Source organism: Lacerta agilis, chromosome 7 (assembly GCF_009819535.1).
Source record: "Lacerta agilis isolate rLacAgi1 chromosome 7, rLacAgi1.pri, whole genome shotgun sequence".
NCBI lineage: Eukaryota > Metazoa > Chordata > Lepidosauria > Squamata > Lacertidae > Lacerta > Lacerta agilis.
The window spans coordinates 42,650,643-42,667,089 of NC_046318.1; the positions used below are offsets into that span (position 1 = coordinate 42,650,643).

Here is a 16,447-nt window from a genome sequence, read left to right on the forward strand (position 1 = left end):
GTGAGTAATTAGGTTCTAATTTTGTGTGCCTGCGTGATTGATTACCGAATGTCCATATATATTCAGTTTAAGGGTGCTTTTGCTAGGGATTCACACGTTTCTCAGAAGATCAGACTTATTTGTAATAAGGAAAATGACAGCTAAATGCACTGGAAAGTGTAGGACAGAATAAATGCTCAATAAACAGGACCGAACAACACTGCTGTTTCCTGTCCACAGCAGTGGGCTGTCCTTGGATTATTTCTGTGCTGTGTGTTCTGGTCCCTCATCTCAACTTCTCCCCCACCTTTTACTGCCTTTTCTCACTCTTGACCATGGGCACAGGTATTTCTGTACCTTTCCATGCACACACTTTTAAAAAAAAATCTATAGGAAGTGGACAAGGGCAACTCTTAGTTATGTTTCTCAGTGGTGAACCCCACAGCTGCAGACTGTGATTGAAAAAGAAACCCGAGTCATGGGGGTGCCGAATCCCAAATGACAGGCATTTCTCATCTGAAAGAGAAGATGGATTTAAAGGTCATCGTTGAGGAGCCATTCGTGTTCCCATTTATTCAGAAGCGTAGGTTCCAGCGCTAATTTAGTTTTTTGAACAGTGGTTTATTTTCACGGCATTGTGAGAAAACAGTGCCATAAACGAATGAAAGGAAACGTTCAAGGGACGGAGTGGTGGTTTGATCAGTACCCCAAAGGAGGAAGCGAAGCGACCGCCAACAGCAACACAGAAGGCCCTTAGGGAAGAGGAGATTCCAAAGGAAGTGACGTCACCGGGACGTGCACTCGGCAAACCAATAGGCAACAGCGCCGACGGCGAAGGGGCGGGAGGAGTTGAGGCGAGAGGAGAAGAAGCCGGAAGAAGTTTTATTTCTGCCAGGCTCCCTCTTTCCCTGTCGCTGCTCTTCCTTCTCTCGGCGTCCATCTCCGTTCCTTTGCACGCCTAACATGGATCCCGGAGGTATCGCTGCTGTCGTCCCCGCTCCTGAGACGAGCGCGAGTCCAGCTTGGCCCCAAAGCAAGGTGAGGCAGGGAGGGCCGGCGGCGGCCGTGCCCGAGGATTTTCTTCAGGCCTGGTCTAGATCCAGCCGCCCCCAGAACGAGAGCCAGCGGAGGAGGTCTGAGGTGGCGGGGTGGGCGCCGTCGTCGCTTCGGGCACTTGAAGGGCGGCGGCGGCGGGGGATTCCCCCATTGATAAGCGGGTAGAGCGGAGGCCTCGTCGCGTAATTCCCTGAGAGTAAACAAAATGAAATCCCCCCCCACACCATACAAACTTGGTTTCCTCTCAGGGAATGTTGTGGTGACAGTTAAGAAAAACGACGCTGCCTCCCCTCGCGGTACAGTCCACTCACTTCGTCTAATTCTGCCCGCCTCGTCCTTCGGCGGGTGTAAACGAGGCGTCAGGCCTCCAGGGAAAGGGGGCCTTGGCTTTGCCTCCTCTTCCGCCACACTGGTTGCGGCGGGTGGGGGCGCGGGTTTTATTGGCCGGAGTGACCCCGTCGTTGGCTCCTTTCATTTCCACCGCCTGCCCGCAGGGTTGCTTTAATTCAGAAGGCCAACCTTGTGCTGGTAGAGACGAGTAAAGGGTCCAAGGGGTCCTGTGAGGATAGAATTGGGGGCTGGTGAGGGAACAACCATTTCATAGCCACCGGAGGCTATGTGGCAGAAAGGTGGTAGGTGGGACAAAATTGAGTGAGCAATTTTGTCAGCATAGAGGCAAATAGGTATAGGGTTCTTATTGTTTCAATGACCTGGTCGTAAACTTCCCCAAAACAAGGTTAGAATGTAGTGATCGGGAGTAATAACTTATTTAAGCAATTTTGTGTCTACGCTCAGATAAGCTTGCCTGTTTGTCATTCTTATGATAAGAGGCTACAGATGGATATGGTGCTGGGCTCAGAGCCAAGTAACTCATTTGTAGTGCTCTAAAACCTGGTATTCATTGAGACAGACCATTAACTGGTCCATCATTCATAAATTAGATTTATGGGTGTGCTGCTGTAATGTTTAAAGTAACAGCTGTTTTACAAATTTTAAATAATTCCTAACTCTCAATGACCTCTCTAATGTAAGCTGGAGCAGATAGGCTGCAATCTAGTTTAGAACAGCAAGATCAGCCTTAGTGTTGTGTAATATGAATTTCTGAGAGAAGAGTTCTTTGTAAGCCTGACCTTTGGTCCTTTATCAATAAAGTTGGCATGGTAAAAATTATTTGTTCTCTGTCATCTGGATCTTTGATCAGTGTGGACACATATTCATCAGCCAATAAGACACTTTTATATAAACCCTTCTGATTTTTATCAGTAAGTATTTTGTAGGATGATTCATAGTTGGCCCTCAGTGTTTGAAACTCCCATTGTTCTAAGCGCATTTTGCGACAGGGAATTTCATTAGCGCAAGCAGTTTCTGAGCTCTGGGTGCAGTACTGCGCCTGAGATTTCAGATTAAAACTGCAGAGTGGAAGGAAAGGAGGACCTTTTTATGCCTCCCCACTTCCAGTTACTCTCTGAAGACTGGAGAAGAGACCCTCTTAAGGATATTAAGGTGTGGGCAGGGGATGGACTAGACCATGTGAAAAATGAACATGATATTTTAGCTGCAGTTCATTCATTTTCAGCTTTGTATTCTTGTTATAAAAAGTGTGCGTAGACATCCCATTGTTGTGCCCATAACCTAGGTTTAAGGTGTCATTTAGCTCATAGTTTTCATATCTCGGTTTCTAACACTGTTGGCACTGATCAGTGAAAAAACACATAGGGAGACTGTCTTATCCTGGACATGTTCAGTTATTTAAGTGGAGAAAGTGACAATTTCAGATCTGAAACAGAAATTGAGTGGATTATAGAGGTAAATATTTAAACAGCTCTCATATTTTAAATGCTGATATATTTTTATGTATACTTTATAAAGGAATAAAGGCATTGTGCAATCTTTAAATAGAAAAGTACTGTAGTATGAGTCACTTCTGTGACTTCACAAGACTGGATTCATTTTACACAGTGTATTTCCGTGTATCTATACAAAGAAATGTGACATCAGGATTTTATGCAAAGAAAAATTATCTGTCTTATCCATAGCCAAAAAGATATCTATTTTTGTTGCAGTGTCCATGGGGAGCTCCTAAAAACACCACAATATCATGTTCGTTTGCTGATGTCATGAGTGAACAGTTAGCTAAAGAGCTACAGTTAGAAGAAGAAAATTCTTCTTTTCCAGAAGTGGTATCGTAAGTTGAATATCCTTACATTATGAATGCTTATTACAGTTAGTTGCTTGTTAGTGGGATTCTGTATATTTTTTTACAGCTGCAATTTTTCACACCTGTACTTGGAAGTATATGTTGAGTGTGATTTTGGGAAACTATTGTAGCAATGGTATTGGGGCTTGACAAAGTCTTTTGGTTGGGGTAAAAATGTTAGTTATGGCCCTTCCTACCTGTTGCTGCCATAGCTTTCTCTTCAGGTTTGAGAGAGGAAAAAAGCTGGTGCCTAGTGAAATGACTCATCTTACACAAGGTGCCTGAAAGAGTCTGAATTGCTTCCTTGTTTGAAGTGAGCTGTATTCAAAAGGAAGGGAGTAGAATTACTTAGTGTCCTGCCAGGCTCCTTTAAAATGAAGAAATTGCATAGCCACCACCTTCCTTTTTAATTACACAAAGCAATCAACTTCCTCCTCTGCAACGTATATTATATGGAAGCTAAAAATGTACTGTACTCTTAGTTGGAGTACCAAGGGCTGAATTGTCCCACTAAGTGTTCTCTTTTGGTCTCTCATATCCAGGGCTGTTGAAGGATCATTTATTAGTGGGGAGAATATTGATACTTCCAGTGACTTGATGCTGGCACAGATGCTGCAAATGGAATTTGATAGAGAGTATGATGCACAGCTTCGACGTGAAGAAAAGAAGATAAATGGAGATAGCAAAGGTTACTTACTATCATGAGTCATGATTTCTTTGTTAGGGTGAATCTTTCTGTTTCTCAGTCACCCTTCTATCTTTGGATGTTGTGTGGTGGTCAGCAACTGTTAAGTCATATACATTTTTGTTTTTATTTCTCAAGTGTCCATATCTTTTGAGAACTACCGCAAGGTACATCCTTTTGAAGACAGTGACAGCTCTGAAGATGAGGTCGATTGGCAGGATACTCGTCATGATCCTTATAGAGCAGGTACCATTTGGATGAAAAACTTATGAAATGTACCATTTTTATACACAAAGTTTTTCATATTGTAGGATCCTGAAAGTGTTTTGTGAGGTCATTGGCAACTGCTTAATGAAGATCAAGCTGTCAATTACATAATATGCTGTTTATCTTTTAAATATTATAATTTTTAATAGAGCACATGGGAGTGCTTTCAATAGCAAAAGACAAATCCCTGCTAAACTGTAGCTTGAATTCTAAAAATTTAGAATAGAGTGTAGGGAGGAGAAGAAAAAAGAATGTGAGTAAAGCAGTTATGTGTACTTTTCTTGTCCAAAGATTGTCTGGGAGACAAATTCAGGAATGGGAAGCTGCAGCCTTCCAATAACTTTGTCAGTAGTTCATGCATTTTCTAGTTACGTTGATTAAATATGAAGTATTAGCAACTCACATTTCAAAAAATCTTTACTAAATGCAAAGAAATAACAGCTAAAAGAAATGGAAAGGATCTGGGTAGTTGGTGTAGGGAACCATATGTTATAATTCTCTCTATATACATACACACACACACGAAGTAGAATTTAATTTGCTGGGCAAAATAATTTTTTATATATCCTTTTTAAGATAGAAAGATTCTGTGTAGTATATTTTATTGCAACTGTCTGAAAGGGAAATATTATCTGGAAATTGTTAGCATGAATGGCTAATGCATAAAAGTTTAGGATGGTGATATTGATAGCGTCCATGTAATTTGTGCCCTAGAATGCTTTGTAGGATGTGGCTAAAAAGGTTGCATACATTTACCAGTCTTGGAAGTGTATTTTGAGTTCAATATTTTTATTATTCATAGATAAGCCCACTACTACTCCAAAGAAAGGCTTTATAGGAAAAGGAAAAGATATTACTACCAAGCATGATGAGGTTGTGTGTGGAAGAAAGAATACTGCTCGAATGGAAAATGTAAGTTCTGTCCTAAGTTCATGATTGACATTCCAAGGTTGGTCCGTGATTGCTTGCAAAACATATATTGCTGTTGACTCTTGATATATTCTGCTTCACTTCCCATGATAACCCAGCACTTTATACAAATGTTATGATAGTATCTATGCCAGTATTTAAAGTTTTATGCACCTGTTTAAAAACAATTATATGGCTCTATTTGCACATAACACTAAGCCCTGGTTTGTTGTAACCATAGTTTGCCCATCTGCGAGGTAACTCATAGCATGTTGAACAAACCAGTCATGGCTTGTTTCTCCCAAGCTAAATTTGTTTTATAGCTGCTCTTACCTCATGCCTCTGTAGCTTGGTGAGTATCCAGCACAGGGTGGCCAACAAACCATGGTTAAACAAGCCACACTTCATCTAAACAAGCCATATTTTACCATTGCATGTAAACCGGGCCATGATTTCTTAGCTTCTGAAGAGTGTGTCAGAGATCCAGATCCAGAAGGGAGCATGGTATCCTATTACCTTGGAATGCCCCCTAATGTCTCTGATTAAATACTTTTGTAGAAGGATTTCATAGGATCAAAGAATTGTAGAGTTGGAAGGGACCTTGAGCGTCATCTAGCCCAACCCTGTGCTAGAGATTCATTGTATAGTTGACCAATATTTTTATTCTTTTTTATAACTATATTGGCCTATTTGTCATGGCCTCTGACAAGAAAAATTAAATTTTTTATCTTTATTACTATCATCTGCAATTAGTGGATAAAGTGCTAAGCTTGAACTTGAGAAATCTGAGTTCAAATTTCTGCTCTGTCTTAAAGCTCCCAAACTGACCTGGAGTGAGTCTTTCTCCCATAGGTTTTCTTTTTAGGTTGTTATGATAATATGGGGGAAAGTTATATCTGCTGTTCTGAGCTACAGAAAGTAATGGACGTGCTGCAGGTGTAGGTCTCCCCTATCAGCAACTTTTTCAGACACACAGAATATCTGGGGTTAAAATTCCATGTCATGCACTGAATTTCACCTGTCTTCACAGTTTGCGCCTGAATTCCAAGTTGGCGATGGAATTGGTATGGACCTAAAATTGTCCAATCATGTCTTCAATGCCTTAAAGCAGCATGCATACTCCGAGGAACGTCGAAGTGCCAGGCTCCATGAGAAGAAGGAACATTCTACTGCTGTACGTTTTGGTGGCTCAGACAAAATGAAAATTGCATAGTTTAACAGGGCTATGTTATTTAGGATAAACTTGATACCTGAATACTGAAAAAGTTAAGACTTTTCTGGAGCCATAACAGAACATTATTTGAGAGTTGCACTTGCTGAGTAGGTTTTTTTATGCTATGGGAGTGTTAAGTCTGAAGTAATTGATACAGAAAAATATAGAGGATCGTTAAAAAATTTAAAGCACCTGATCAAGCTAAAGTTCATAGCACTTTTGTAGATTAATCAAAGGAACGTTTTGTCATCTGTACTAAACATACAGCATAATAAAAGTTTATCTTCCCCGCTCTTCTTGTGCAGGAGAAAGCAGTAGATCCTAAAACACGCTTACTTTTGTATAAGATGGTCAATTCTGGAATGCTGGAGACCATCACTGGATGCATAAGTACAGGAAAAGAGTCAGTGGTGTTTCATGCATATGGAGGAAGGTATTTTTAAAAATATGGTTATGATACTTGGATTGTGTAAAAATGGGAGCAACTGCAGAGCAACATAGTATTTGGAACATACTGTTCGTTAGCTTAAATTTTATAAAATTGTTGCAGTGGAAGTATGCAGCATCACATTTGTCCCCCTTCCTTGAAATAAATCATATTATAGGCTATCATGAAACCTTAAGTTAAATCTACTATTTAAATCTAGTAATGTAAAGTATACATCATTATAAAATGAATATTTAACTAACACAAGTTCAATGGGTCAAATGTTTCAAAGCTGACATATTGAGATATAATGCAATGAAATAATTTTCCAAATGCTTTCTCGTCTTTTGCTTTATACTTTCTCATCTGTTTTACTGGTTGAAGATTCTTTAAAATTGGTTTGTAGGCATGTAACTAAAACTTCTTTTTCCCCCTTCTTAAAGTTTGGGTGAGGATGCCAGCCCCATACCTTCAGAATGTGCCATAAAGGTGTTTAAAACAACTCTGAATGAATTTAAGAATCGTGATAAGTATATCAAAGATGATTATAGGTTCAGAGATCGTTTCAGCAAACTGAATCCACGAAAGATAATCCGAATGTGGGCTGAGAAAGAAATGCACAACTTAAAAAGGTATAGAAATGTAGGTGTAGGTATGAATAAGCAGTAGCATCTTGTTGAAAACCAAGTACTTGGGAATCAATGTAAAATCTCCCTTCAACACTGATTATGTGTCTTGAACCATATTCCTTTATGTATAAAATATTTTACATTTTTTACAATTTGCTGCATCCATATACTGCTATACAGGTAACTGTTCTGCTTTAAATCTTAATTTATTTAAAACTATATAGTGCCTGTCATGCTCACGTTTCCAGGTGGTGTATACAATAAAATACAAACCTATACAAATATACAATAGGGTTAAAAAATTTAAAAAAATCCAACATAAAGCATAATTGAGTACAACCCATTAGTTAATACATTTAAAGCTGTTATTAAAATGTTATATGGCAGTAATGAGGAATCTGCAGCCCACAAGTCTATTTAGGGCTGGTACAAATGTGCCTAATTTGGCCCCCAAGGCCGCCACCTCCCAATCCACCTGCCCGACACCTAAAGTTGTATATGTTAGGTGTGGGGCAGGGAAAGACATGGGTGCAAACGACTGATAAGAGCCTTACAATGCGGAATCAAACAGGGTTTGCTTGATTGGCAGTGACTTGAAGCTCTGTTTGGATCAGCTAAAATGTCCTTTAACTGATTGGCTTGAATTCAAGCTGACGGCAAAGGAGAAATGTGTGACCTGATGTCAGGTGATTGACAGGTGGGCAGCCCCATCCACCTGTCAAAGTGACCCACCAGAGGTGGGTGAGCTAAGGATCTTGCCTGCTCAGCTGAGAAGATTCACAACCCTGTTGTATGCTTTTATAAACTGTAATTGAGTCAAAACAGGTATGACAGTGTAGGCACTTTGGTGAGTTTTTGACTACAGTAACTGGAAGTTCTAATGCTCTAATGCTTTTTTTGTCTTCTTCACAGAATGCAGGCAGCTGGCATTCCTTGTCCAGAAGTGGTTACCCTTAAAAAGCATGTCTTAGTTATGTCCTTCATTGGCCAGGATCAAGTTCCAGCTCCTAAACTAAAAGAAGTAAAACTCAGTAGTGAAGATATGAAGAAGGCTTACTATCAAGTTCTTCATGTAAGATCAATACAATTGTCTTGTCTCAAAACTATTGGCAAGAGTTCCTTTAAATAACAGATATTTATTTATTTATTTACTTCTTTATTTATTAAATTTATATAAATGTGTGTGTAGGGTCCCTCCGCTGTCTGCTAAGGTTGTTAAGATCATCAAATGAAGCCCATTAGTTTTTTCATGGTCAGATTATTGGCTTGTAATAAAATGGAGTCTGCCATTTTCATTAGGGGCCCCAATGTTGTGGAATAATCAGTATTGGCATTCCACCTGCTCTTAAAGATGCACCTGTTTCAACAAGCATTTCCCTGATCTTGAAATACTTTATTTTATGGTGGTTTTAACAGTTATGCTCTTTTAATAGGCTTATTTATTATGGATGTGTTAATGTGGTTTTACTATGTACTTTAATTATATTGTATTCTTAGTCAGAACTGTATTTGAGTCAAAGATTACTACAAGTAGCTTGAACAAAAATTCAAATACAAGACCACTGAAAGTGTTGGTTCTGTGAAACCAGCAATTCTCTTTACAACAGTATTTCCTAGAGTCCTACAATACTTGGATTATATTTAATACTCCCGAGATTTGACAGCCTTTCTTAGTGTAGTAAGTGTACTATAAAAAGGCATGGCTAAGTACTTTTAGTAGAAGCAAGAGTGATTAGGGCATTTTAAAAACATGCCTATCAGTCATATGCAGTTGCAATTCTGCACAGTTCAGATAAGCTAACTAGAGTGAGCATGCCAAATATCTGTAATTTAATTTGGTAATATTTTGTTTCTGAAAAATAAGCTAAGTTCTTTTATATGTTTTCTGTATCCAGCATGCTCATGCATACACTGTTAATTTTTAATCAGTCTTTAGTGGTAATATTGAATAATTAGTAGCATGGAGAGCATTCCCATTAATAACTTGCTGCTTGTTTCTAGATGATGCAACAATTGTATAAAGAGTGCAGTTTAGTTCATGCTGACCTAAGTGAATACAACATGCTGTGGCAAGGGGGAAAGGTAAGCAGATTCTGCATGGAGAAAAATAACTAGAGATGGTTCCATTTGCAAATATCTGAAATACTCATCTTATTTATATTATAGGTCTGGTTAATTGATGTCAGTCAGTCTGTGGAGCCCACTCACCCACATGGACTTCAGTTCTTGTTTAGAGATTGCAGGAATGTTTCACAGGTAAAGCGTCTGACGGTCTTGTTATTTTGTATTTGTATCTGTAGAAGTGCATGTATCTTAAAATGTATATGGAAGTTTTCTCAATATTTATCACTTCATTCTGAAAATGTAGGTTTAATTATAATGGGGAAGATTGAGAATTATATTCAGGGACATTCAAGGAAGAGTTGAGAACATTTTAAATTGTAATTGATTTTTGGTCCCTTAGTTGCTTGCAATACAAAAAAAAAAAAAAAAACCAGCTGACTGGTTTTCAAAAGACTTTATTCAAGGCCCTGAGCTTGATCTGGAGAGTCCACTGCCCTTCGCAAATAATACAACACAGGCTTATAAAACCTGCTTGTATTTGTGTGAGAGAAATACAGGCTAGAAAGCTTAAGAAAATCTTATTGCAAGTCCAAATGTCCACAAATAATAGCTACCTCAGGCAACTGCTAGACTAAAGAAAGAAAGTGAGAAAGAAGGGGGGAGGGAAATGCTTCTATGAATTCAATGGTTAAACCTATCTTTGCTTTTAATGAAAGTTCTTCCAGAAGAATGGTGTATCTGAAACACTTGGTGAAAGAGAGCTCTTCAATGCTGTCTCAGGTTTAAACTTAGCAGCTGACAATGAAGTGGACTTCTTAGCTGAGGTAAGTTCTCCCCACCTTGGGAGTGAGTGGGGGAGTATAAATATGATCTTATTTACTAGGCTGCACTCAGAGAAGCTCTTAGAATGTGCAGAGAGATCTGCATTATGAAGGCAGAGTTGAGTCCAATTTTTTTGTATTGTTATTCATACATTTGGACATGCGGCTTGTTGTCTAAATATGAAGCATTCCCCCTTGGAATATATGTGTGAGTACTATTCATGAAACTTATTCATGCACCATTTTAGTGAAACCCTTTGTTTCTGCAAGAGACAAAGTGTTAACCTGCCCAATAAAGTGAGCAAATGTAGGGTTTTCAGCAAACCAGTTTTTATCATAGTCCTGAAAATCCTGAGTCTTGGGGCACAAAGAATTAACCAGACCTAACTTGATCTGACAATATAATGCTTTCTGCTGTGAATGTGGTCTTAGGGAAATTGTTCTTGCTTTAGCTATACTCATTTTGCTACTTTTTGTTACTTATTTTAGACATTATATGTACTGCTTAATGACAGTCAAATCTAAGTACTATGGAGAAGGCTCAGTACAATGAAACTAAAATGAATTAAAACAATAAAATTGGAACTTAAGATAAAAAGCCTGCTGGAATCCCCCCCTTTTTTAGTATTGTGAGTTTGAGTAGTGAACTGCAAAAATAATATATTTGGGTTTGGAGTTCAAATTGAAAACAGGCTTGTTTAATATATAAAATTAATGAATTATTTGTAACTTATTATAGACAATAAACATTTATTTTAAACAATTGTATTGTGATTTTCACTGCATTTAGCAATTCTAGAGTGGTAACAATGAAATGGTAGAATATACATAAATTATACACCAAACAGCATATCAGCAAAACAATGTAATTGCAACCACCAGAACCATAGACTGACATTACATTTCAGCGAAGACCTAAGCTAATAGCCAGGTCTACGCAAACTGCTTTTCAAAGCAGTTTCAGTAGTAGATTGCCATATGACATAGAGTGCTGCTGTTTGGGGAAACTTGAGGCCAAAGGTCCTCTGAGGCTCAAAGGAATTAGTTGTCTGGAGTTGTTTGGTCTCTGGGGACTTTGTTTTCACTAACATGGGTCAGTGATTTTGACTTTAATTTGGCTCTTAGTTAAGCATGCAAGTAATATTTCCATTGAATATGCTTGTATAGTAACCACTGGGAATGGTTCAACAGAAGCAGTATTTTCACTAAAATGTAAACCATACAAAACTATGTATGAAAATCCCAACTAACTCCCTGTTCTTAGAACATAATTGTGTGTGGGCTGAACTGATGGTGCTGTTGTTTGCATTTCCCATTATGCCTTGTCCATTCCCCCCAGCACAAAAGATATTTTGTTACCCAGGTGAGACTATCTTGCATATTGTGTCAATCTATTTTGCTTCTGCAAGGGAAAAAAATGTTGAGGATGGCAATTCTGGTGAAACAGGAAGAAAATAAAATTGGCAAAGCTCAATAACAGGCTTTTTGTATGCTGCATGAACTCACAATTGTTTAAACATGACTTGATCAGTAATTTGACAACAATAAAAGGTGAAGACAAAGGCAGTACAAGTTTAGCAAATTGGTATCATGCCAAGCAGAATTGCAGTAAATTTAAGTATAGACTGTTTCTGACTACTACATGTCTTTCTGTTTTATAGATTGAAGCTCTGGAGAAGATGAGTGAAGATCATGTTCAAAATCATGGAAAAAAGGGGTCTCTATATCCGAGTGATTATGGGAGTCCACCAACATCTTGCAATGAATAGCACTTTGAGTTGAACTGAAACATCTTTTTTGCATTAAGTGCAGTGATTAAATGTCAGCTGCCAAAAGCAACAGAAGTTATGGTCAACTCAGAATGCCGTAAATGAAACTTCAGGAAACGTGCATTGGTGCTTTGGTGTTGTTGTTTTTTTCCAGAAAAGCCCACAAGTTAGGTCACTGGGACTGTCAACTACATGGCTCTGTGACAGTGGAAAGTAATTTTCCTTTTCAATCTGACAAAAGAATTTTTCAGGTCAGTGTAGCTGAGTTAAGAATATGGTGTGATGAAATATTTAATTTATTTAATGTCACAATTTCAGACTAAACTGAAGTACTACATAAAAATGAGAAAGAGTGATTGATACTCTTTCCTTCCCCTTCCACTTTTACATACTGGTATACCTGATGGAAGGAAAAGTTTAAAACTTTTTGTGCGTACGGTTTATGCACATACTTTAATTTTAATAGTGTATGGTTAAAGGGAGGCTCGCATTATGTTTCATAACTATTCAACATTGATTTCATATCAAAAGTTTACTATTTTTACAAAAACTTTAATATTCGATAAACAAAATTTATATTAATCACTAAGAACAGCCTAAAACATTTTATATGATTTTTTACACAATAAAAAAACTCTTTTCCTGTAATTTGATTCTTAAATATGCAGGCCATTATGTTAAATGCTGAAAGAAGAAACTTGCTACTGGATTATCAATAGCAAAAATATTTGGTCTTTTTTTCTTGAACAATACTTGAACAGAAGGCACCTTAATATGATTCTCACATGGAGGTAGCTTTGAAAAAAAATATAAACAAGTCTAAATTACACAAAATTTGTAAGGATGCCCAGCAGAAGAAGCTTCTGTACAGTTGTATCCTAAATGCATAAACTTGAGATCATGGTAAATTTACATCTTTGTACAATAGATTATTTAGGTGTGATTCAGAAAACATCTTTCGTCTCCACATGTGTATGTAACATAGCCTCCCATGTAATACAATTTGATGCAATTGATATGACCACATAAACAAAAAACCCAATAGAACACAAATCCTTTTTGATGCATATGTGTAAGAAATCTAGAGTCCTATAACAATGAACATGTCTACAAGATGTTATATGGAAGTTGAGGAGAGACCTGCCTCTCTATTCATGTATTGTTGATTTCATTCTTGGAGTGTACCCATGTGTAACTAAATTGTATCATTTCACTAAGGTCAGTATTAAAAAACAGTTCATTCACTGACAGATTTATTAGATTACTGGACTTAGTAGGGTGGTAAAATTTTAGAATGGTCACCTTTTGTTTTCAGATTTCTTCTTTTAGATCCCTTCACTATGTTGTAATGAGAGACTGTTGCTGTGTGAAGCTCTCATGGTGGCCTATGGAAATGCTCATTCCATGCAAAAATAAGAGGGATAATAAACAAATCTGATCTTGTCCCTGTGTTCATGTAGGTTTTTTTTTGTTCAGGTCTTTGTCCAGCTTTAAAAATTAAATTCTAGTTCAAAATCATCATTCTCACAAAAGTGAATGAGTGTAACATGCTGAGAGGCTGGTCTATACAAAAGATATTTAAATTAAGCATTGTATTTAACTGTCCATATAAAATCTGTTCAATTTTCAATTAAGACAAGTACAATCAAAAGCAGCCATCCACTGAATATAGCAGACGTGAAATGTATGCTTTTAAAGCTATTATGTTGTTCTTGATAGGCTTTTACTAAATTGGGTATTAAGAACTATTGAAAATTCTTTGGTGTTTTTTTTGAAAATACCCTTTGACCAACCTTTCAGATGACCTGCATTTTTTATTATTATTGTGTACCACCCCACAGGTCTTGGGGCGGTTCACAACATAAAATCACAATATAAAAATGCAAAATACGTAATAGAAATAAAAACAAGGACATCCCAATAATCCCCCCTCCTCAACACATTTTAGAAGAGCATTTGTTTGCAAATGGTTTGGTAGTCTTGTTAATGAATCAGCTACTACAGCCACCTTCACAGATTTTGGTATTGTAAGTAAAACAAAAACAAAAACAAAACCCTCTCCAACAGCAAAAGGCCTTCAATGAGAAACAGTCTGCCAAATAGCTCATCGGTAGAGCATGAGACACTTAAACTGAGCATGAATTTGAGCCTCATGTTGGGCAAAGATTCCCGCATTGCAAGGAGTTGGACTAGATAGATGATCCTCTTGGTCCCTTCCAAATCTGATTCTGTGAAAAACAAGTCATTTTCCCTGAAGTACTGATGATTAATGTTAGGCAGTGGACAGAGACAGGCGTGGTGTCTGTAAAAGCTAGGGCGGAGACGGCTATAAAAGGGTCCTCGATATGTCAGAGGACCATTTGCCTAGACTTTGCCTGGAGGAACAATGGAAGAAGGGTGGTTGGGCCAAGCTAGTACAAGACTTGCTAGCCTCAAAAAACCTTGACAACAGACATTTTTGTATTCTCTGGAGTTAGAAGACTGCTCAGGGATTTGATCTATAAGCAGTATAATGAGCAAGACTTCAATCTATATCTCAAAATTCTCCCATTGGTACCATTTGCTGAAATCTAACCACACCAGAGCCCAATATTTGCAGACACTTACCTTTGCCTCTCTGAGAACTGCTTTTGCAGCTCTCCGCTTTCAAACAATGCCCACATCAGTCTTCGATGGAAAATACAGGAAAGTTCCAAGGCATTTAAGATTCTGTATTTGTGGGGCAGGTGAAGTTAGAAGATCTTCCCCATTAGATACATACTCCATTGTCAGCCCAGCTCTATCAAAACCCCAGAAAGAGATTTTTGGAACAGATGTTTGCACCGCTGCAAGGACAGAGCCCTAAAGTGAAAATATGTTGGCTATTATATGACTGTGACTCGCTTGTCACATATAAAGCAGCTTTATTCGCAAAAGCCACTACAAGCATTTGTGCTAGTCACATAAAAGACAACACTGTAGGTTGCGCAAGGGATTCATTAATTTGATTGTAAATGGTTGCTTATTTCTGGATCTTAACAGGTTTTATTGGATTTGCTGGTTTTGTAATTGGATTTGTAATGGCTTTTAGTCAAATACAGTAATTGATTAATTTATGTTGGGCAGTGTGTGTAGGAAGGAAGGAGTCTTGATAGTACTGGTTCAAAGAGGTCAAAGACAAATAGTACATCCACTGTTGCCTTTTTCTAAACACACCTCGAAGACCTCCCCCAGAGTAATGCTAAACCTGAGGTCATGAGAAACTTTTTCCTCATTTTAATATTACAAAGTAGCATTACATTGACATTTAGCTGCTTTGGGAACTTAGTACAAGCATGCTTCTGCGTATCCATTTATAATGGATACAGTTGTTTATACAACCCAATACTGATGACAGGATTCTTCTGGAGGTGATCCTTCCCTGGCTTATAAAAGCATTGAAAGTAAAAATGCTTTAATATTTGTCATGTTGAGAGCCAAGTCTCCCCACCGTGGGAAACATGTCTGGTCTGTGGCATTTTATTGCCAGAAGAGATGTACAAGATGGTGTGCATCTCCTATTCTCTGTCCAGAAGCTGACCTGATGGGCAAGTGCATCTTCCTTTAACTAAGGCAACAACCCACCTTGCTCCTCAGCATCTGAGAGTAGCAGGCAACTTGGTGCAGAGCTTGCAGGTAACTATCACCTTATTGCCTAATGATACGGACACTTGGTCACACAATGTGTAATTAGGAAATTTGCGGGGTCAAGAAATTGTGGTAGCTATTACTGTAGTTAAATTGGCTTTTGAAGTTTAGACAAATGTCTAGGATTTATGCAATCCTGTACATTACATTAGAAGCACTGCCCACTAGATTCAAGGGAACTTGGTGCCAAGTAAGCATGTACAGAATTGCAGCAAATGTCTGTTTGCTAAATTGGGGCTGTAGCTCAGTACATTCACAACCTTGGGTTCAATCCTTGGCATCTCCAGGTAAGCCTGGGAATGTCCGTAACCCTGGAAAGCTGCCAGTGTCAACAGACCCAGGACCCACTTTTAATTGAAGCATGCCTTTGGGGACCCATTCCTTGACCTTTTAGCATGCACTGACATTAGGGTTGCCACCTTCTGCTGGGCAAAATAAGGGACAGGTCAGGCAAAATATGGGGCAAGTTGGGAGGGGGGAATTGGGTGTGTGTGTAAAAATTACTTTACCTGATGCAGAAATGACTTCAAAGCAATCCATTGCAATGGGTTGTTTCCAGTGCTGGTCATACTCATAAGAGGAGACCCAATGAAATTTATGGATCTAAGTTCGCAAAGCACATTAAATTTCAATGATTCACATTCTCCCCACCTGCTGAATTTCTGTTGGTCAGAAGAATGGTAAATGTGGAAACCAGATAAAAAGAAAGAGGAGAATATAGCAACAAATTCTGTTTCTCTTCCTCAGAGAGCTTTGCCTCCAGCA

General features: G+C 38.3%; 1 protein-coding gene across 1 annotated transcript; it reads left to right on the forward strand.

Moving 5' to 3' along the window:
• The first annotated feature begins 830 nt into the window (after window positions 1–830).
• RIOK3 (RIO kinase 3) lies at window positions 831–13,459 on the forward strand. Its single transcript, XM_033155038.1, has 13 exons — window positions 831–1,017; window positions 3,099–3,220; window positions 3,775–3,920; window positions 4,056–4,163; window positions 4,987–5,096; window positions 6,124–6,267; window positions 6,612–6,739; window positions 7,177–7,365; window positions 8,275–8,434; window positions 9,364–9,444; window positions 9,529–9,618; window positions 10,143–10,250; window positions 11,909–13,459. Exons 1-13 carry the CDS (start codon window positions 943–945, stop codon window positions 12,014–12,016), a joined length of 1,569 nt encoding a protein of 522 aa, XP_033010929.1. The 5' UTR covers window positions 831–942; the 3' UTR covers window positions 12,017–13,459.
• Window positions 13,460–16,447: the final 2,988 nt, after the last annotated feature.